This window comes from Musa acuminata, chromosome BXJ3-5 (assembly GCF_036884655.1).
Source record: "Musa acuminata AAA Group cultivar baxijiao chromosome BXJ3-5, Cavendish_Baxijiao_AAA, whole genome shotgun sequence".
NCBI lineage: Eukaryota > Viridiplantae > Streptophyta > Magnoliopsida > Zingiberales > Musaceae > Musa > Musa acuminata.
The window spans coordinates 43477536-43499475 of NC_088353.1; the positions used below are offsets into that span (position 1 = coordinate 43477536).

The following is a 21940-nucleotide window of genomic DNA, read 5'->3' on the forward strand; positions in this document are numbered from 1 at the left end:
GATAATTAACATATCGATTTTATCATGTCTAAATTATTGACTCAAAATAGGACTTGTGAGATGATAGCAGTTGTTTGCTGGTGCTGCCACGAGATTTAGAAGGTGACCTCAATTTAAAGTGATGGTACATATTTGGATATGCTAATCCAAGCTTAAGCAGATTGGATAGAAAGAGGAAGGGAATTGATCACAACGGCTGAGCTAAATCCTACCATCAATCAGTTCTTCATGGAAGAAGGATATTTGCTTTCTCTACAAGCATGCCTTCCTGCATTATAAATGTCTTTGGAGTATGTCGAGCACACCACTAAGAAGACAGACTAATACTCATCATGGCCTATGTTCTAAGCCACTCCAACAAGTCATGTACTTGTCCAAGCAAGCAGTTTGCTCTAAGCAAGAACATTAGTGTTGCAGTTTGCACTTAGTCTATTACAGTCAAATGTCAGGATGTGCCAAGCAAAGTTTTCTTACTTCTTTCTTTCTTTTTGGCTACCAACAACTCTTCATGTGTAAAGCAATGAGATGATGTGTCTCCAAGCCATGCATGCATCCTGCAGCTGTTTCAAGCTTTTTGCAGAAGCCATAGACAAAGAGACTGTAGAAATGCCAACAGATCTGACCTATGAATACGGTGAAGAAACAAAGGAAGATTGACAAAGCTTGAGATTGTTTTGAGAATGCACAATTGACTGTTAAAACTTTAGTCTTGGAGAGAGGATGTAGCATTTCTATGTGATGTCTCATTCAATGCCGTGATTGATGTTGTTGATCCAAGAACAAGATATATTCTGTACACAAAACTCCTATCAAGGAATCTAAACCAAGGAAACCAGAAGCAATTGATTCTATCAGAATATGACCTTCGACATGATTGATGCCGACACAATCTGCAAACTTTCATGAGCCAAACTGTGATGCATATTTGTGTAGTCAAATCATATGGAATCATATACCTAAACAAAAATTTCAAACAATATAACCTTCATATTGGATTATAATAGGCTAATACGATGCACATTTTAGTTTCCTAACATGTGTTTATTTAGTGAAATCTATTCAAGATATCATTAAATCGAACAGGATTATTTGGCAAATGGTGGATCATCATTGACTTTTGTTCAGAGAATAAATATTCCAATAGAAAAACAATTCTCTTTCCTATGTTCATTCACAGGCCAACTTCAAATTAGAACTTCTCATACATTCATACATGATATATACGTATTCCAACTGCAGTAGTAGAGTCCATGAGCCATGCAGCTGAAACAAGAGAAGAAGTCCCCACCGACGCCGGAAAGACGAGGCTCAGCTTCCGGTTTCCCAATCCTTCCATGGATTCTTCAGCTGTTTGATGACTATGTCTATATACGTGCAAAACACGGACCCACACGCCGAAGACCGCCACCTTCTCAGGGTCGTCGTCGTGCTCATTAGTATGCTTCCTTATCCCAAGGTAGGCGAAGTTGGAAGCTGCCAACCACTGTCCAACATGGGTGACGTCGACTCGGCGTTGCTGCAAATCCAGAGGTGGAGTTAGTGCACAACCTAATGGCGCCCCTTGGATTTGCTGCTATCGTACTGCTCTTTTGTCTTTTTGACTGTTCATCCATGTGCAACGCAACCATATCTACTGCAACTATCTCTTGTCTCATTAAGTCTCTATATATGTTCTCTTCTTCTCTCTCTTTGGACTCCATAGCCCAACCTCAGGCTGCTTGCCACCGACGGGAAGAGGAAACAACCAGCGTCTGCCTCCGACGACTGCATTGCGGTGAGCAAACTCTCTGCCGCGATCCATGATTTGATCCCTCATGGAGATTGGCGCCTTCATGATCGGATATTGAGATCCAGCTGGATCACGATCTCGGTCCAATTAATATTGTTCTTTAGATCTTCTTGTCTGTAGTCGGTGCAATCATAGAGGTACTGATCCATGGATAATGGTTTGCAGGAAGGCCGGGGTAGGCACTTGAACCACACTGTGGCGAGTGAGAAGCGATGGGCTCGGCAACGGAGAATGGCACCCTTCGCTACTACTTCGACCACGAGTCTGAGTCCGAGTCCGACGGTGGGCGGTCGGTCGGACACAGCGGCCCTCTCGGCGGCCCTTTGGCGTCAAAGAAAGCCGGCAAGAAGCGAAGCGCGAGGTTCAAGGGTGACGACAACTACGTGGAGATAACGCTCGACGTCAGGGACGACGCGATCGCGATTCAGAGCATCCAAAGTGGTGACCCGGAGGCGGCGCTGCTCGCGAAGAACCTGGAGAGGCGCTCCCCGATGGTGGGCGCGAGCCTGTCGTCCAAGCTGAAGCAGGTGGGGCACGAGTTCCGCCGCATGACCTCCTCCTCGAGGCGGGCGGAGCGGCTCGACCGGACCAAGTCATCTGCGGCTCAGGCCATCAAGGGCCTCCAGTTTGTGACCAAGAACGTCGCGAGCGAGGGCTGGCCGCAGGTCGAACGACGGTTCGACGAGCTCGCCGTCGATGGGGTGCTTCTCAGGTCGAGGTTCGGAAAGTGCATAGGTAATCGACTCTCGAGCACGATGAGCTTTTACTCATATGGCTTCTCTATAGTTCTAATCATCACCGCACGAACAAGCAAAGACAGAGGAGCTACATCAGTCTAAATTGCAGTTAGCCTCTGAGAATTGCAGGAATGGTGGGATCCGAGGAGTTCGCGGGTGAGGTGTTCGATGCATTGGCACGAAGGCGGGGAATCACCGCAGCTGTGCTAACGAAGGAGGAGCTCTGGGAGTTCTGGGAACAGCTCTCCGACCAGAGCTTTGATGCGCGTCTTCAGACCTTCTTTGACATGTAAATTTCCGGTGCTCTGTTCTTCTCGTGGCTGAACATCTCAATCCTCCACTAAATCATTCGGTTCTGTAGTCGAATTAACCTTGAAAGTTGATTTCGTGATCTGACTTCAAAGCATGATGTTGACCCGAACACAGGGTGGACAAGAACGCAGACGGCAGGATCACAGAGGAAGAAGTCAGAGAGGTGTGTGTGTCAAAATGCTCTGCTTCGCGCTTCCTCACAAAAATGTCATCTAATTCGCCATTCGATGAACTTTTGCTTCAGATCATCGCCCTCAGCGCTTCCGCGAACAAGCTGTCGAGGATCCAGGAACGCGTCGAGGAGTACACAGCTCTGATCATGGAGGAGCTCGACCCCAACAATTTGGGCTACATCGAGGTCTGCACATCCAGAAACCAGCACTGTCGTTATCCCTTGTTACTGTCACCACTCACAGTCGAAACCCTTTGCAAGCAGCTGTACAACCTGGAGATGCTGCTGCTCCAGCCAGCAGTGCAGCCATCGGCCATGCTCTACGCCAACAGCAACAACCTCAGCCAGATGCTCAGCCAGAAGCTGGTGCCCACCAAGGACAAGAACCCGGTCCGTCGCTACTGCCGGCGGATCTCCTACTTCATGGAGGACAACTGGAAGCGGGTCTGGGTGATGGCCCTGTGGCTCTCCATCTGCGCTGGCCTCTTCACCTGGAAGTTCATCGCGTACCGTCGTCGCGCCGTCTTCCACATCATGGGCTACTGCGTGACCACCGCCAAGGGCGGCGCAGAAACTCTCAAGTTCAACATGGCCCTCATCCTCCTCCCTGTTTGCCGCAACACCATCACATGGCTACGAAGCAGGACCAAGCTCGGTGTCATCATCCCCTTCAATGACAACATCAACTTCCACAAGGTAACCGGTAAATCAGGCGAAAACCTCTCTAGTCCCCAGAAGCTAACGTCGTCGGATTCGATGATCAGGTGATTGCAGCCGGCATCGTGGTCGGCGTCGCGCTCCACGTCGGGGCTCACCTGACCTGCGACTTCCCCCGGCTGTTGCACGCCACCGACGCGGAGTACGAGCCGATGAAGCCCTTCTTCGGGGAGAACCGGCCGCCCAACTACTGGTGGTTCGTCAAGGGGACCGAGGGGTGGACCGGGGTGGTCATGCTGGTGCTCATGGTGATCGCCTACGTGCTGGCCCAGCCCTGGTTCCGCCGCAACCGGTTAAGCCCCACGAATCCCCTGCGCCGGCTCACCGGTTTCAACGCCTTCTGGTACTCCCACCACCTCTTCGTCATCGTCTACGTGCTCTACGTCGTCCATGGCGTATGCCTCTACCTCATCAAGAAGTGGTACAAGAAGACGGTGCGTTAATGGCGGGCATCAGGGATTAGTTTACATGTAGTCTTTGTGTAGACGATCAATCTGACCCTGCTTCCTAAATAACGCAGACGTGGATGTACTTGGCCATCCCTGTCACATTGTATGCATGCGAGCGCCTTCTCCGTGCCTTCAGGTCCGGCCACAAGACAGTGAGGATTCAAAAGGTATAGACTTTGCTTCCCTTTTTCTATTGCAAGAGTAGCAGTCATGGGCTCATGTGAGCCTCTGTCTCTCTATATATAAAAGATGATGCAGCTTCGGAAACTTCATCTTCTTTCGTGTTTGCAGGTTGCTGTGTACCCAGGAAACGTTTTGGCTCTCCGCATGTCCAAACCTCAACGTTTCAAGTACAGGAGCGGGCAATACATCTTCCTTAACTGTGCCGCGGTGTCACCGTTCGAATGGTAATCTACATTGATGTACGTTGACTTTGACTGGGATTGCACTGATCAAAGTCTTAATGTCGAGGACTGCATGATTTCTTTGGACAGGCACCCCTTCTCCATCACTTCGGCTCCGGGAGACGACTACCTCAGCATCCACATCCGCACAAGAGGCGATTGGACTTCGCAACTCAGAGCCGTCTTCTCACAGGTAGGAGAAGTTGCAGCAGTCACGGAGAACGCGGCTTTGCTTTCGCTAACACTGCTATCGGAATGCAACAGGTGTGCCAACCTGCAAAGAGCGATCAGAGCGGACTCCTCAGAGCTGATGTCATGCCTGGAGGAAACAATCCCAGGTATAGTGAATCCCTACGTTTCAGCAGCAACTCGCACTATCTCTGTCGTCTTACCATGCGTCGTCCTGCTGTGTATTAGATTGCCGAAGCTTTTGATCGATGGGCCTTACGGTGCTCCTGCTCAAGACTACGAGCACTACGATGTCCTATTGCTCATCGGACTCGGCATCGGAGCCACTCCTCTGATCAGCATCGTCAAGGACGTGCTCAACAACGTCGAGCAAAAGAAGACGACGGCGGCGGCGGACGTGGAGAGCGCGACCAAGGCGAAGAAGAAGCCCTTCATGGCGCAGCGCGCGTACTTCTACTGGGTGACTCGGGAGGAGGGCTCGTTCGAGTGGTTCCGGGGCATCATGAACGAGGTGGCCGAGAAGGACAAGGACGGCGTGATCGAGCTGCACAACCACTGCACCAGCGTGTACGAGGAAGGCGACGCCCGCTCCGCCCTCATCGTCATGCTCCAAGCCCTCCACCACGCCAAGAACGGGGTCGACATCGTCTCCGGGACGCGCGTCAAGACGCACTTCGCCAGGCCCAACTGGCGCAACGTCTTCAAGCGCATCGCCATCAATCACCCGAATCAACGCGTCGGTAAGCCTCCAGATATCTCGATCGAATCCCTTCTCATCGTTCTTCTCGGAAACAATCTGACATTTGACCGTGTTACGATTCAGGAGTCTTTTACTGCGGAGACCCGATGGTGATCGGAGAATTGCGACGGTTGTCACAGGATTTCTCGCACAAAACAAGCACAAAGTTCGTCTTCCACAAGGAGAACTTCTGATGCTGTCAGCTATTCTTTGTAATCCCTTTAGATTCCCCCTGCTGGGCTTCACCGAGTGATATCCCACACAAGATGTTCCATTTTTCTTCGTCGAAGTTGTAGAAATTTAATATGTAATTATTTTATATTACTTATGTAATAACAAAATCATCCTTGGTTGCAATTTCTTTGTGATCAATTGAATTCATTTTTTCTGTGTTTTCATATATATATATATATAATTTATTTTTTTTATAATAGATGAATATTACCATATGTATATTCAAGTGCATGATAGATATTAACTCTAGCTAATAGTTACATACAAATAATTGATATTAACTCTAGCTAATCATGATTAACCTAAATTTTTTGGATGAATGTTAACAAAAGGGATACTTTTGTGAAGGCTCTTAATATTTGTAATAATTATAGAGGTTATATTACAATTTATATGGGCTAATACGTCATTTTAAACTCTTATATGATAGATATGTGATATCCCTAATTTAATTTAAATAAACCAATGTAATGGACCGGATTGATCCATGTAAAAACTCAGAAACAACGGGCCGGGCTTGATCGGACAAAATCAAGACGAACCGAGCCGGGGCGGGCCGGGCCGGGCTGGTTTGGTTTCAAATCGCCGCGGCGTCTTCCCTTTTTATCTCATCCATGTCTGCGTGTGAGGAAGATGGCTCACCAATACATTCGCGGCCTCACTCTCATCCCGCAAAGATAAGGCTGCATAGACACCCCACCCCCCCCCCCCCCTCTCTCCTCTCTCTTCGTCGGAGAGAGACGAAGACGAAGCAGAAGAAGAGGTAGAGGTCGGCCCCAAAGAAGGTGCTCCTTTCTTAACCTGCCTCCATCAACCGGCTTCACTGTTCCCATCCCAGCCTTATCTGTTCGACTTCTGTTGTACTGCCGCAAGTTGTGTTTTTTAATCCTAAAGTCCTCTTCTTTCTGTGCATTTCTTGTTTCAACTGGGATTTGATTGGAAATCGTTCCAGAAATTGGAAAGAAACCCCATTTGGAATTTGGAAAGGAGATTCTCTTGTGGAAGTTACGGTTTTCTACTTCTGGTTGGATTTGCTGGCATCAAAATTGTGTGAAACGTGAGATTGAGAAGGCGAAGGGCGCTAATTAGTTGATTCATGCCACAAGTTGGTTGTTTTCTGCATGTTCTCTGACCTCACATCCCGAAATACTTACTCGGAGATTTACAAGTGCCAAGGTTGTGAGTGCTACTGGGAATTATGTGTTTGGAATTTTAGGTGCTACTTGTTGAGCACGAGAGTGTGGAAGCTTTGCTGCTTCCCATTACAGTAGTGATCTAACTTTGTGTTTGAATTTTTATCAGTTGATATGAAAGAAGTGTTGGCAACAGGTCTCTGGAAAATAAGAAAATACCTCCTTTCCTTCTCTCACACTGGACACAGACACAACATCAGAAATCCCTTTTCTAGATTTAATTTTTATTGTTATAAAGTGTCAAATGCATGATTAGGATTTAAAAGACTTGCAGGTGCGTAATGGTTGGAGGTGTGTAATTATTGTGTAAGCTATTAAAGATTGAATACATGACAATTTTCATATGCTATATCTTCCATCAGTATACTATGAAGTGCCAGTTATAGAATCTAAGCACAAACACTACCAGCTATAGATGACAGATCTGTAAATGAAGAATAATATTTGAAGTTGTATGAATGGAAGGTATCACGGGCTGACTCGACGGAATAATCGATCTATTAACTTTGTTAAGCCTGAGCCATTGAACCAAGATGCTCAAGTTCAGATTAATAATAGTACAACCACTAAGTCTTTGTAAATCAACTTAAGCCTTTTTTCTACTTTCGAGATGAGGCTAAATTAGGGGAATTATATTTCACTACACATGTAGGGACTTTACCTTTATAGTTATTGTGAAAAGAAATTGTTCATCCATACTCGTAATATGCATCTAAAAACCTACCCTGACACCTGTTAATATTTTGATCCTTGCCCGTGCATCTAAAAATTTAAGCTTCTAGATGAGACAGATTTATTCATTTATGTCAAGAAATTGTATCATGTAGAAATCACAACTCTAAAATTCAGAACCATTTTGACAATGGGATCTCCATTAACATGTGATTCTTAGAGAATTACTTTATCTTAGACATGAGTTTTTGATCATTCAACAAGTTAATACCTGCAACTTTTCTTTCAAAGAATTTGGGAATATTTATTTGCAATCTTCAGTTTCTTTGTTATAGATTACCGGATCCATGGGATAGTAAATATCTAAATTATAAGACAAATTTTGTGTACATGAGTGGGAAGCTTAATGATTGTTAAATCTAGTGCTAGATTAAAAATCAGATATGAGAGGTACTGACGATTGACTGCCTGAGAAGATTGATTGACAAGTGGAGGAGAATTGAGATGGCATGAGAAAGTGCCAGAAATCTAAGGATAAAGTGGAAAGAGATGTAATTTTATGTGTCTAGATAAGATAAATGTGTGTGTATTAAAAGGTACAAGAGCTTAGCGTCACTAGTTTCTTTATGTTCTAGTGAGCACTTGATATGCCACAGAATATTCATAATCTGTAACCAGATAGTGGATAAGTGTTTTTTGTTATTGCTTTTGTTGGATATTTAATTTCTTAAAAAAGTCTTAGCAATTATAGCATGGATCCGAGAATTTGTGACATCTTGCTGATTACTTCTGCTAGTGGAGATTCTTGTTCGCATGGCTAGTCTCATGGTTGTTTTATTATCCTCTTAGGAGTCACAGAATCTAGTTGGTCTCAATGGAATTATGTGTTATTTCCTTATTTAGCTCAAGTTTCTGCATTTCTTATGTAATATAACAAAAAGATCAAATTGTTCTTTTCAGCAGGTATCAAATAGATGCCAGCATGATTTCTACATCCAATTTGTCACCAAAGTGTTGTTGTTATTGTTTTTTTAAGAATTGACCCAGTTAACATAATTTCTGCAATCTATGCTTTGTGCAGGTCGAAAGAGAATTTGGAGCCAAAACTTTTATTTCAGATAATACTTCCTGAAGCAGAAGGTTTCATTCAAGATGACTCCTGTAATTCATTGTACTATAGGCAATATCACTCTGGTTCCTCGAATTGTTTTCGGCCCAAGGAAGGAGATACACTTAACAAGATGTGATACTTCTGAAAAGGACACCAGGCTTAAATCATCTCAAAGGTTTCTGTTACCACATTCATCATTGAGACTGATTCAGCTACACACTAGTCGCTTTTGCCATGGAATTCGAACGGTAGCAGCTGTTGGTACTGATTTAACTGTAGAAGAACCAAATCCTACTGTTTCAGGGGATGTTGCTGATGGAAGCTCAGAAGCACCATCTAGTTCTGATGAATCAAATGAACCTGGTCCACCAAATCCAACTACCACTTCTTCTAGTAAAACCAAACGCACTAGACCTGTGAGGAAGAGTGAGATGCCTCCTGTGAAGGATGAGGAATTAGTTACAGGTGCTTCATTTATAGGAAAAGTAAGATCAATTCAGCCATTTGGTTGTTTTGTGGACTTTGGAGCCTACACAGACGGTCTGGTACATGTTTCCAGGATGAGTGATAGTTATGTCAAGGATGTTGCGGCTGTTGTTTCTATTGGACAAGAGGTGAAAGTGAGACTTGTGGAGGCCAATAAGGAGACTAGACGAATCTCTCTAACAATGCGTGATACGGATGACACAGCTAAAATCCAACAGAAAAAAGAATCTACATATGAAAGTAGTGAAAAGCCAAGACCTGTCAGGAAAAATACTTCAAGGTCAAATCAGAAAAGAGAGGAGAAACAAAAGAGCTCAAAGTTTGTTAAGGGGCAAATTTTGGATGGGACTGTGAAGAACCTCACAAGATCAGGGGCTTTTGTGTCACTTCCTGATGGAGAAGAAGGATTTCTTCCTGTGGCTGAAGAATCTGAAGGGTTTGGTGGCATTTTAGGGAGTTCGTCACTGCAGGTCGGCCAAGAGGTTAATGTACGTGTATTGCGCATTAACAGAGGGCAGGTAACTTTAACAATGAAAAAAGAAGAAGATGTTGAAGGGTTAAACATGAAACTTAATAAAGGTGTGCTGCATGTAGCAACGAATCCGTTTGAGCTGGCTTTCCGCAAGAACAAGGAAATTGCTTCTTTCTTGGATGAACGAGAGAGAACACAAAAATCTCTGGAAACGATGGAGCAGACAGTAGGAGAAGTTGATGAAATATTAGAAAGTTCTAATACTTCTGTCGTTGATAATTCAGCAAGTAGTGATGATACGCAACTCATTGATTCCTCTGATTCAACTACTGAGGCTGATGATGAGAAATCTGTTGCTGAAGTGCTTCACGAGGAAACTCTTTCTGTCGATCCCGTTTCAAATAATTTGGAGAACACGACTGAGGAATTGTCTCAGATTGCTGATATAGTTGCACAAGAGGATGAGAAAAGCTCCAAAATCTTGAATCAGTCTTCTCGAGATTCAATTCCAGTTGTGATCCCTGCAAAAGATAATATAGAGGAGTCCTCCAACTCTGTAGAGGAAGAAAACATAACTTCAGAAATAGTTTCAGAGGGAGGTGAATCTTCTGCCAACAATTCGTTAAATCCAGCAGTGGACGAAGCTTCTTTAACCAATGCAGGTAAAGAAGTAACTAGTAATATTCAAGCTTCAAAGGAAATTGAAGAAGTTTTGGCAGCTAATAGTTCAGTAGAAGCTGAGGCTTCTGTAATTGGAGTGAAGGAAACTGATGTGACAGCTGAAACTCTTGAGCAGGACAAACAAAGTTTGGAAACTCCAAGCTCAGAAGAGAAAGAGGACCTTGTAGATTCTGTGCAAGTTGAAGATTCTCCTGGAGAATTAGAGACAAAAAATGATGCTGGAATTCTGAATGATCAAACCTTATCTACGGAAGCTGTGGATTCAGTGGTCATTTCTAGTATCCAATTAGATAGCACTGTAGCTACTGAAGATGTGGCACAAAAATCAACTATACTGGCTGAGAATGAGACCGTTGCTGCCAAATTACATGATGCAAAAGCCGTGGCTGGTGGAAACTTAAGTGAGCAAACTGGCCCTTCTGGCATAGGAAGCTCCATCAAAGGTTTGAAAGTTTCCTCATTTGGGTACATCTTCAGATAAAATTCCTTTTCCAGTAAAAGTTTCTTGGATAATGCACACTTATTTTCCTTTTCGTGCAAGGAGAGAATCATGTTGGACAATTAGCTGACCAGAGTGAAGATTCGTATTAAATTTGACATCACTGTTGAATCCTAGACTCTTCATTGTTATTATATGCGTGCTTGGATCAGCTTCATAATTTTTTGCATGATAACCAGGGTTTTCAGATCAACATCAAAATAACATTCCTTCACTAAGAAATTTGAGAACATATAAAACACCAGGAGATTGTAGGTGGTCAAGTTTTGTTTTAAGTCTGATGTGAACAAAGAAATTTGGGCTCCGATGTCCATTAACATCTGAAAAGATTTATGTCTTGTTCACTAGCATCCTTCAACATCTCGTTCCCCATGTTGCCTGTGTGATTGATCAATTATGCTATAAGAACAGGAATATTAATGTTAGCTACATGTCTCCTTTCCCTCCATTCATTCCTTTTGAGGACAATATTGCTAGTAGTTCAAAAGCAATTTTAACATTTTGCGGAGTTTCTAACTAAAATCTTGTTTAGTCTTAGTCTGCCAATTTCAAGTCATTTGACATTTATATTTTGATAACTTTGTGGTCAGTTTTCTTTCATCGTTATCTACAATCAGTAATACTTCTGAATTTTGACAATGCAATTTCTTGTTATATAGCATTTGTGGAACGTGGTTTCTTTTTTTGCTTTTTGCATTTTAAGTGTCTTTACCATTTGTGTTACTGCTATCGATATAACTATAGTCTAAAATTCTCTTTTAATATTATATTTATTATTCTAAATAGGGAAATTCTGTAAAACTTATCCGTTTAATAGAGCTTCTTTCAACACCTAAAATCTGATTGGCATCTCACAGTATTAATTGCATACCAAGAGATCTTGAAAATATGTTGTTTCCAAAGTGAATAGTAATCATACCTCTGCTGCCACCAGATAGTTGTTATATTTCTCCAGCATTCATTATCAGCTATAAGGTTGCTGCAACATGTTTTTTGACCTGTAATTGATATACAAAATGCAGCTACCATTTCACCAGCACTAGTAAAGCAATTACGTGAAGAAACAGGTGCAGGTATGATGGACTGCAAGAAGGCTCTTGCAGAAACTGAAGGTGACATTGTTAAGGCCCAGGAGTTCCTCAGAAAAAAAGGTTTAGCAAGTGCAGATAAAAAGGCCAGTAGGGCAACTGCTGAGGGTAGGATCGGATCTTATATCCATGACAGCAGAATAGGAGTGCTCATGGAGGTGAATTGTGAAACTGATTTTGTCTCTCGAGGTGACATCTTTAAGGAGTTGGTTGATGACCTCTCCATGCAAGTAGCAGCATGTCCTCAGGTTCGTTATCTGGTCACTGAAGATGTTCCAGAAGAAATTGTGAAGAAGGAGAGGGAAATTGAAATGCAGAAGGAAGACCTTTTGACTAAACCTGAGAACATAAGATCAAAAATTGTTGATGGCCGAATTAAAAAGCAACTTGAAGAATTTGCATTGCTTGAGCAACCATACATAAAGAATGATAAAATGGTAGTTAAGGATTTAGTAAAGCAGACCATTGCGACTCTTGGAGAAAATATCAAAGTCAAAAGGTTTGTCCGATACAATCTTGGAGAAGGCTTAGAGAAGAAAAGCCAGGACTTTGCTGCTGAGGTAGCTGCACAAACTGCAGCTAAATCTTCACCTGCAGTCCCAAAGGATCAACCTGCTGAAACCAAGGAAGCTATTGAGAAGTAAGCCTTTTACTCCTTACATAGTTCATCCTGTTGTAGCTAAAGCTTGTTATGATTTTAATCACAATTAATGTTGTTATGTTCAAGATACAAGGCTTGGCTTTATTTACTAGCTGACTAGGAAGACAAATTCTGAAAATGGAGAATCTGAACCGTCTTGTGCCTCGTGAAGCTGTTTAATCCTCATTTCTTAACTGCTGCGTTAGTTTTAATGTTACTGCATGATTTCGTTATGCTAGTGGTCGTCATCTTTCCCCAAAAAAGAAGAAAGAAAAGCAAATAAAAAAGCCATTTGATGCTAATTTTTGTCTCTTTGGTTATCGTTTTCCAAAATGCATATTCATGTACTCTTGTGCAATTATACATTATGCTGTATGAACCGCTTTGAACATCAGTATGAACTATGGGCATATGTATAAGATTGTGAACCCACTTTAATTAGATCTTAAATTCGGAAGATGTTGACCATAAGTATGAACTGTTGCAGGCCTAAAACAGTTGCAATATCAGCTGCATTGGTGAAGCAACTTAGGGAGGAAACAGGTGCTGGCATGATGGACTGCAAAAAAGCTCTTGCAGAAAGTGGTGGTGACCTTGAGAAGGCTCAGGAGTACCTCCGCAAGAAGGGCCTATCATCTGCTGACAAAAAATCCTCCCGACTAGCTGCCGAAGGTCGGATTTCATCCTACATCCATGACTCCCGCATCGGCACACTCATTGAAGTCAACTGTGAAACCGATTTTGTGGGGCGGAGCGAAAAGTTCAAGGAATTGGTTGATGACCTTGCTATGCAGGTAGTGGCCTGCCCACAGGTTGAGTTCGTCTCCATCGAGGACATCCCAGAGAGTATTGTCACAAAGGAAAAAGATATAGAAATGCAGAGAGAGGATCTCAAGTCGAAACCCGATCAAATAAAGGAGAAGATTGTTGAAGGAAGGATCACAAAGAGGCTAGGAGAGCTTGCTCTTCTGGAGCAACCCTTCATCAAAGATGATAGCATTAAGGTGAAGGATCTGGTGAAGCAGACAGTTGCTGCCCTCGGAGAGAACATCAAAGTTAGGAGGTTTGTTCGCTTCACTCTTGGGGAGAGCTAAGGACTGAAATCTGAGGTTGGCAACCATGCATAGTCTTGGAAGAGTTGAGAGAATTTTTGAACACGAATGTGACTCACGATTTGTAAGGTTCTGCTTCTGTATTTAATTTTGTTGTATCATCTTTTAATCAACAAAGTAGTGAATTTTCGCCTTGATGACAGAATTCTGGAAGGAAAATTGCATGGCCGTGATGATGTCATGTTGTTTATGTTGCAGATTCTTGTGCTTGAGTAGTGTTGCAGTGAGAGAAATGATTGCCAAATTTTGCTAAATGAGCAACAATTTCGTAGTAGCATAATGATAAGAGTAATTATTTCCTTTAAATAATTAAGATTTTATGATTTTGTTGTTGTAATTATAATAAGCATCTTTCTTTTTTACAACTTAATTCTAAGTAGTGAAACTAAGTCTTATCTCGGTGTAGTGTAAAACAAATGTATTCATTAAACCCTGATAATCTAAATGACAAATGAGAAACTTTAATTTCATCAAGATTTATAATCTAAAATGATCAACTCAATCTTCTTCAAATTCCCATTTAAGCGGTAAATAAGATCAACACTCTGTTTTGTGGGAACAGTCAAACCAACATAGGTAATAGACTCGATCAGGTAGCGTGGATCCTGCTATGGATCTATCGACAAAAGCCAATCCGAAAAAGATGATCACTATGTTTCCGGACATCTACATTTACATTTCTACATTGCTATCTATGATTTGAGAGGCCGTCTTCTAAATATTATTTCGGTAGAGCGGGCAGTGACGGCTCTTCTTCAGCCACTGCAGCAGACAACCTCCATGGAACACGAACATCTCCAGGCACAGAAGGTGCTCGACAGCAGCACGGGCAGCACCTCCGCCGGAAGCACCCGCTGAGAATTTTTTAGCACCCCGACACTATAGTTCACGGCTTATAATGCCATGTACATACATATTACTTGACTGGGTTGAAGTACTACAATGTCTATCATCTTCTACAAATCTCCAAAGAAAACCAACATGCAAATTGACTAAAGACAACGTTGAAATCCAGAATGCATCATCCAATTACACAGCAAATAAAAAGCCCTCTTAGACTCAGATGGTGGAACAGCGCACAACTAAGCAGTGGCAGTTGCGCCAGCGGCAGCCAAGCGCTTTCTTGCCTCCTCGATGATGCTGAGCTTGATACCCTTGCCTTTGGGAAGAGACACCCATGGCTTCGTCCCCTTGCCGATGGTGAAGACATTGCCCATGCGAGTTGCAAACTCGTGGCCGGTGGCATCTTGGACATGGATGGTCTCGAAGCTGCCCTTGTGCTTCTCCCTGTTCTTGATAACGCCAACTCGGCCAGTGTTCCTCCCACCGGTCACCATCACAACGTTTCCGACATCGAACTTGATGAAGTCTACGATCTTGTTGGCCTCCAAGTCGAGCTTGATGGTGTCATTGGCCTTGATAAGAGGGTCCGGGTAGCGGATGGTTCGACCATCATAGGTGTTCAGGTAGGGGATGCCCTTCTGGCCAAACCGGACAGAGCGAACCTTGCAGAGCTTGAACTGTAATAGGCCAAAAAGGAAATCACACAGTTGAAACGTTTGAAGATCCAATATTCATCGACATCCACATATGAGTCTCTATAAAACTATGATTCTAATGGCGATAGCAATTTGATCATTAAAATCACATATAATAGCATATGCAAACACAGACATCCACAATCTTCACTAAATATGTTAGGAGACGTGTGAAAAAAATTAATAAGCACAATAAAAGTCATGATTGATCCTAGACATGCAGCTTTCTTCTCCAGCAGACACCAAAGGAGAGCTACAAATTCACATTTTTTATGATAAAAAAGTCACCGATATTTGTAAAGATGTAAAGCACAATGTCTACATACCTTTGCCTCTTCATCTCTTACTGAATGGAGGCGGAAGCGTCCCTTGGTGTCATAAAGAAGACGAAAGTTCTCATTTGTCTTAGGAATTGAAACAACATCTGCAGATAGAAGACCATATAAAAAATCAAATTTACTCTACAAAATATATATAATGAAAGATGTACATCATAAATGAGAGGTAGCTACATATAACCAAAATTCTCTAGCCATTTTAAAAATTGTGATATAGAATACAACTGCAACCAAAAAAGAATAGTTAAGCATGTTCCATCAGAAGATTTTAATCGCATACCCATGAAACCAGCAGGGTACGTCTTGTCGGTCCTGACTTTTCCATCCACCATTACATGGCGTTGCATAAGAATAGCAATGACTTCGCGGTATGTGAGAGCATACTTCAGTTTGTTTCTTAGAATAAGAATCAAGGGCAAGCATTCTCTAGCTTTATGAGGGCCAGATGATGGCTTTGGAGCCTAGTATGTGACCAAATTTACTTAGCAGTGCAGGCATACAAGCGATACAAGGTGCGAAAAGAGTAACTGAAGGAAGATTTCAACTTACGAAAGCTCCGCCGAGCTTGTCCAGCATCCAGTGCTTCGGGGCATTAAGCCTCTTCAGATGTTTCTTCAATCCCCTCGCCTGAAGTGCATCAAAGAAAACAAGATGTCAAGCAAACAACATGAGCGAAACCTCATATATGCCTGGGCCAATCCAGAACAGATTGTGCATCACGATCTCCAATAATTATTGACAATTATATGCCTAAAAACACTTGTCTCACGGAGCGACCACAATTACAACACAACATCTTGAGAATACAAAGACAAAGCACAACTCCGCATCCCTTCTATTTAGATATAGCACCTTACAAGCTTCCAGCCATCAAAACAAGATCCAATCTGTAAGATCTAACCAAATAATGGAAGCAGAAAAACTCAAACACCACCCAGGATTCAGCTATTCACCAAGTTTCAAGACATCAGAACGCTTACAGAATGGTTCGAGGGATACAGGTCAAGAAAACAACATAGAAACTAATCTCCCAAGAAACATAAACAAATATGATGCACCATAAATGAATCATTTAAAAGAAAGGAGAGTACAGAAGTATCTCACGCAAATACATTTCCTAAATCATCCATATATCCATCCCATTGAGAGTCCGGACACAAGGACATCTAAACTCAGTGTGATCGACATCCCCATCATCAAAGATCGGATCTTTTCCCAGAAAAGGATTTGATTTAACGTGTAAAAGTACCCAAACAACAACGAAGAATATAATGTCAAACAAGCACACGACTTATACACACTAGACCTAAATATGCACTCAGACAACAGCACGCAGATCGAGTAACGAAAACGATGAGAACAGAGCAAGACTAAACGTGGAGATATCAAACGCGGAATAGGACGAACCATTTTTCCGGAACTCGGCCTCCCCTCCGCCGCCTCTCAAGAACTGGGAACCGCCGCAGGCAAACAAACCCTATCGCTTCTTAAGAAGAGATGGTTGTTCAATGACCGTAATACCCTCCGATTGGGTTCTTTACGATCCGATCGGATCCTGTTAAAAGACCGAAGCCAGCAATCGTCCGTTGGGCCGTAGATGATTTGGATGTGATCCGTGTCATACCCGTGAAGTCCGCTCTTCGACAGTGTAAGATACGAGCGCCTGCAACCATCCCCGACTTACGGAACAACTAGCAACGCAACTAAACATTATTCTGCTGGTGTGGATGCCGAACCAACCAATCATGATTGAAGCCGCGTCTTAAGTCGCAAACCATAGCAATCCCCAAATATATATCGTTTAATGGTTTTCTTTGTTCTTAAGAATATGGATTTTAGGTTCGAAGAAACAATGCTTTATGGCGTCAGAAAAGAATCGAGTTTACACTGCTATGATCATATTTGATTCGATAATTTTTATTTGGAAAATAATTTAATGTAATTGGAAGAATATCGTTACGCAATCTTCATAATTTTTGTTGCTAGCAAGAATACTGAAAAAAAATTTGAGAAGCGGATTCGGATGCCTGGAAAAACGGTTCGGGTTTGCTTTCGCCAACGACTAAAATCCGATCCGATCCCCAAAATGGTGTAAGTTGATGCATCAGAGAACACAGCTGCAGCTTAGAAAGAAGCGTCATTGCTTAATATCACAGAGAAATAAAGCAGACTGTTACAGTAATCCAAACAGATCAAATGGGTTTAAAATGCCCAAACTGCACCAAATCATAGAGCACAAAATGGTCCACATAAAAGCGAAGTGGCTTAGTAGCAGTCATTAACTTGACATAAAATATATTAATTCCTTAAACCAGGAATTCCAATTATTCATGGCTTCAACAATCAATTTCTATTGTTGCTTCACTTCAACTTTCTTCTTCTGCCAGAGCCGATCCAAAGCACCATCTGCATCACCCTGCACAGGCGGTCCCACAAAATAAGCACACAAGTAGAGGCGTTGACTGTTTATAAGCACGAGCTATCGACAAATGGACTGAAATAATGAAGACTGGACACAGATGAGTTATTTCTGAAAGATACTGTACTCATAGAAGAATTATTGATCCCGTGAACAAATTTATTCCACAACATAAAAAATAAACAAAACTAAGATTAACTCGTAAAAGATCTAATAAGTATACTACTATTTGAACCACTGATTTAGATGAAACGAAATTAATGTATCAATTAACCTATTAAGATTATCAATGGATGGAATCAAAAGAGTCGTCATGACGTGGAACCACTACTAAACTACGCTTCACATACACCATGTTAGAATTTAATCTAAGCTATACTAAGCTTTAACAAGGACATCAGACTCTTGAATAAGAGAAATTATAACACCATGATTAATCCCACATCGAAAGTGGACAAGACTAAGAGTGCCTCATTAAAGTATGATAAGTGTATTACTATCAACTTCAATCTAAGTATTTGACCAGTGGTTTAGATCAAACGAAGTTGATGGACCAGTTAGCTTATCAAGACTACGTTGTGACATAAAGCACAAATAACAACAATCATGTGAATCTCAGCTATCATGGTCATGTAGTTACAAATTTGGATGCAGTATTAACATGAAGTGCAACACTTTGACAAGGCCTAATAAAGAAAATTATAAGAAAGCAACATATCAGAAACTCAATAAAAAAATGTCTTATTATTATGTATTATTTGGTTTATTATCACCACCCTAACAACAGATTGGCATATAATGACCCACGAAAGCAAGAAGAACTGCACCAACTCAAGAAGTCAAAGATTAAAAAAAAGAGCAGAGAATAATAGAATGACAGACAATTTTTATATGCAACCATGGGTAGGGCAAAGAAGGATAAATGAATGATACAAGCCTTGTTATGGTCAAGTTACAAGCACAAACCATAAAATTTACTTGATTGAAGCTAAAAATCCTCAAACCAACATTTGCTTCCCAAGTTCCCTTTGACTATACTTTTACTTGTAATCTTCTACTCTTGTAGATATCAGGACAAGTGCTGTTGAACTATTTATACGTGATATCTTTGCATCGACCCTAAAGCATCCTAACTATTTGGTAACTCAAGCATGCAGATAATTTGGAAGTGTATAGGGTATCAGGTACATGGGAATCAGTATTGCCTATTCTTTCTTGCCCTCACAACACAGATGTGTGTAGGGTTTAGTCTTTTGTGTCATGTAGATTGGCACTAATTTGTTTTCATAACCTGCATGTTACTTGTGACCTACATCAGCCTAGCTAAGCTGATCCTTCAGGATAGATATTGATCTCAGAAGGATCCCATTGTGCAAATGAAATACTCAATTTTCACATAATCAAGTGGCTACTAAGTAATGCAACATAAAAAATGACATTTCTTTTTAACAAATAAATGACACTGAATACCAGAAATTGGCAATTAGGACAAACCTCAGGATCAAATATTTGCAATCAAAAATGCAACATAGCATTTCAAACAGTTCTATTATCATAATGAGATGGTTTGTTTTTACACCAAATCCAGATATTTTGCCTTTAGATATTATATATTCACATCACTTGCTAAGTTCAATTAACAGTTGAAAATGACCACATGCACACAAGAGCTCAGTTAATGAGGAAGATATAAAGGGGTAAGAAGCTACATAAAGGGAAAAAAATGAGATTCTTTTCAATGATTTACCAGAGTATGTATTAGAATTAGACCAGTTCTGACAAAGATATAATATAACAATTATGCACCAACATCCCTTGTTTTTTTAGGTATACTACAAGCTTGCTGGAAAACATAGAACAACATTCAAACCCAAAAAACATTAATAAAAATCCAAATGAGCACAATAATATGCCCATCATTGTGGAGTGCATTTTCATGTTATCCCCTGCCCTTCGTATCTTTCTTGATTTTGTTTTACATATCATCACTTCATGAAATTCTTACAATTTTCTACACATTCTTGTTTGTGTGATTGTATGATTTTTCCTTGTTCTATAATCAAAACATGAATCCAACAAAATATTTGAAATGTCCCAAAGACTAGAGATGCTAGTACTAATCCTGAAACCAGTCCTGGTTTCTCGAACTTCATTATACAGCTATAAAAAAGATTGAATTACAAAACCAGGTGAAAATCCTTTCATCAAGTCAGAAGTAAGATGCTTCAAAAACACAAGCCATCATAATATTAGGCATGATGATAATGTGCACATTATCAAATAAACCTTCAGCAAGCATTAACATTGAAAGAACTACAACGAAGTGAAAATAAACTTATATTTTATTAGCAAAATAGTAGCACATTGACCACAACATGAAGTACAAATATTTCTAGTAGCATGAACGATTACACTAGTAATTCCAAAGAAAGTAAGAAAGTGAGAACAGACCTGTGCTCGGATGAAGCCAGAAAGTGCAAAAGTGGTGAACTGGCCGGTGTACACACCACTCTCATCCAAATGCCCGATATTGATCTGGACTGACGCATGGTCCTTGGCAGTAATCAGCCTATTCGTAGCAGAACTACAGGAATAATACCAAGGTTGAGCATCCAATGATACTAAATCGTGCTCTATCGAAGAACAGTAGAAGAGATGATATAATCCCACAACGACATATGATTTGTTTACCATTTCCTCGGGATGTAGAGATCCGTCATGTCACCTGCTTCGTTCTGCATTTTGTCAGTGGATTCTCTTGCCGGCAAAATCTCCTGAAGTACAAGGCAAAAACGCATCAACGTACATATCGATGCAAAGAATTCCAACCTATCTGTGCCTTCTACAAGTCAAACCTTCTGATAGCACGCGTAAAGAAGGATAAAAAAATCTAAATTCCAAAACAAGTCGGAACGACGATCCTCGAGGGATAACATCAAAATCGCAAGGCACCTGCAGATCTTAAACCAAGTTCGCCATTTTGGCCCGAAATCAAGGGGAACTGAAGCGTAGTTCTAGGCGATTGGAGCGTACCTGAGGCGAAAGATGAGACCGAACCAGAGCGGCGTCGACATCGACCAGAGGGGTTTCAAGCTAATATATAGTCCGCTAGCCCTAGTTTCGTCACGTGCCGTCGCACGTGACACAAACGGGTTCATTGAAAATTTCGAAACCACTGAACAATCGAGCCGGTTCGTTTTGTAGACCGGTTCAATTTAGTTACAGAGAAGCTCGGGCTTGGCTCGAGTTACAGCGTGACTGAGTTGGGTAAGCCCATATTTGAACTCGCTCGCCAACCGTTCGACGAATTGCCTGGCTGACTATAAGGCCTCACTCCCACTTTTTGGTTGCAGCCGTCGAAGCGAAACAGCTCGTTGCTGCAGCACCATCAGGTGAACCTCGCATGCGATGGTGGTTTTGCTGCAATCAGAATCTCAGTGGTGTGACCGGCATTTCTCTATACCAATGCCAAGCTTTGTCACGGAAACATCACTCATGGATATCTTTTCTTGAATAGGAGCATCATTCCCTGATGACTAGCTACTCTGTGAGTAATTCTCACCCTTTCCTATTGTCCCATTTCCTACTGAACTATCACACAGACAATATGATACTCGACCATCTTAGACTTGCCATTCAACTCTCTAGGGATAGATATGAACTCTCGGTAACACTGATCATCGTTGGTGAGGATTTGACAACTATTGTCTTTCATTATCTTTGAAGGGTCTTTGAACATATGCAGAACTCCTCTGCTGGATAGATAAGAGAATTGGGGTACTCGGTTTCGCCCATTCTCTTAAGAGTTGAGAAGGCAAAGGTTACTTGACTTCGCCTACCTCCTCGAGGTTGTACTCCATGCATCGAGCTGATTATTGGTCTTCGCCTGCTCTTTGCTCACACTTCTGAAGCACTTGAAGTGTTTGTACTCCTTGCGTTGAGTTAGCTA

At 41.8% G+C, this 21940-nt stretch overlaps 4 protein-coding genes across 6 annotated transcripts; 2 read left to right on the forward strand and 2 right to left on the reverse strand.

Moving 5' to 3' along the window:
- The first annotated feature begins 1618 nt into the window (after window positions 1-1618).
- Window positions 1619-5865, forward strand: LOC135637587 (respiratory burst oxidase homolog protein B-like). The gene is made up of 13 exons (XM_065150206.1): window positions 1619-1774; window positions 1955-2524; window positions 2656-2815; window positions 2953-3001; window positions 3083-3196; window positions 3275-3706; window positions 3775-4161; window positions 4248-4343; window positions 4468-4583; window positions 4671-4773; window positions 4845-4918; window positions 4998-5509; window positions 5593-5865. The coding sequence occupies exons 2-13, from the start codon at window positions 2002-2004 to the stop codon at window positions 5700-5702; spliced, it is 2676 nt and encodes an 891-aa protein (XP_065006278.1). The 5' UTR covers window positions 1619-1774; window positions 1955-2001; the 3' UTR covers window positions 5703-5865.
- A 534-nt stretch (window positions 5866-6399) lies between these two features.
- LOC103986289 (polyprotein of EF-Ts, chloroplastic) lies at window positions 6400-13886 on the forward strand. Of its 2 annotated transcripts, none has more exons than XM_009404247.3 (4): window positions 6400-6527; window positions 8689-10800; window positions 11879-12584; window positions 13072-13886. In XM_009404247.3, exons 2-4 carry the CDS (start codon window positions 8760-8762, stop codon window positions 13676-13678), a joined length of 3354 nt encoding a protein of 1117 aa, XP_009402522.2. In that variant the 5' UTR covers window positions 6400-6527; window positions 8689-8759; the 3' UTR covers window positions 13679-13886. The 2 variants fall into 2 exon arrangements, with proteins under 2 accessions (XP_009402522.2, XP_009402523.2); XM_009404248.3 differs by lacking the exon at window positions 6400-6527 and adding an exon at window positions 6552-6918.
- A 690-nt stretch (window positions 13887-14576) lies between these two features.
- On the reverse strand, window positions 14577-17059 carry LOC135639015 (small ribosomal subunit protein eS4x-like). Its single transcript, XM_065152704.1, has 5 exons — window positions 16980-17059; window positions 16122-16199; window positions 15853-16033; window positions 15561-15658; window positions 14577-15216 (listed from the first exon to the last, which is right to left on the reverse strand). The coding sequence occupies exons 1-5, from the start codon at window positions 16980-16982 to the stop codon at window positions 14779-14781; spliced, it is 798 nt and encodes a 265-aa protein (XP_065008776.1). The 5' UTR covers window positions 16983-17059; the 3' UTR covers window positions 14577-14778.
- A 637-nt stretch (window positions 17060-17696) lies between these two features.
- LOC135637897 (small ribosomal subunit protein eS21-like) lies at window positions 17697-21092 on the reverse strand. 2 transcript variants are annotated; one of them, XM_065150769.1, is made up of 4 exons: window positions 21025-21092; window positions 20683-20765; window positions 20443-20575; window positions 17697-17988 (listed from the first exon to the last, which is right to left on the reverse strand). In XM_065150769.1, exons 2-4 carry the CDS (start codon window positions 20730-20732, stop codon window positions 17923-17925), a joined length of 249 nt encoding a protein of 82 aa, XP_065006841.1. In that variant the 5' UTR covers window positions 20733-20765; window positions 21025-21092; the 3' UTR covers window positions 17697-17922. The 2 variants fall into 2 exon arrangements, with proteins under 2 accessions (XP_065006841.1, XP_065006840.1); XM_065150768.1 differs by lacking the exon at window positions 21025-21092 and adding an exon at window positions 20847-20943.
- Between the last annotated feature and the right edge of the window lie 848 nt (window positions 21093-21940).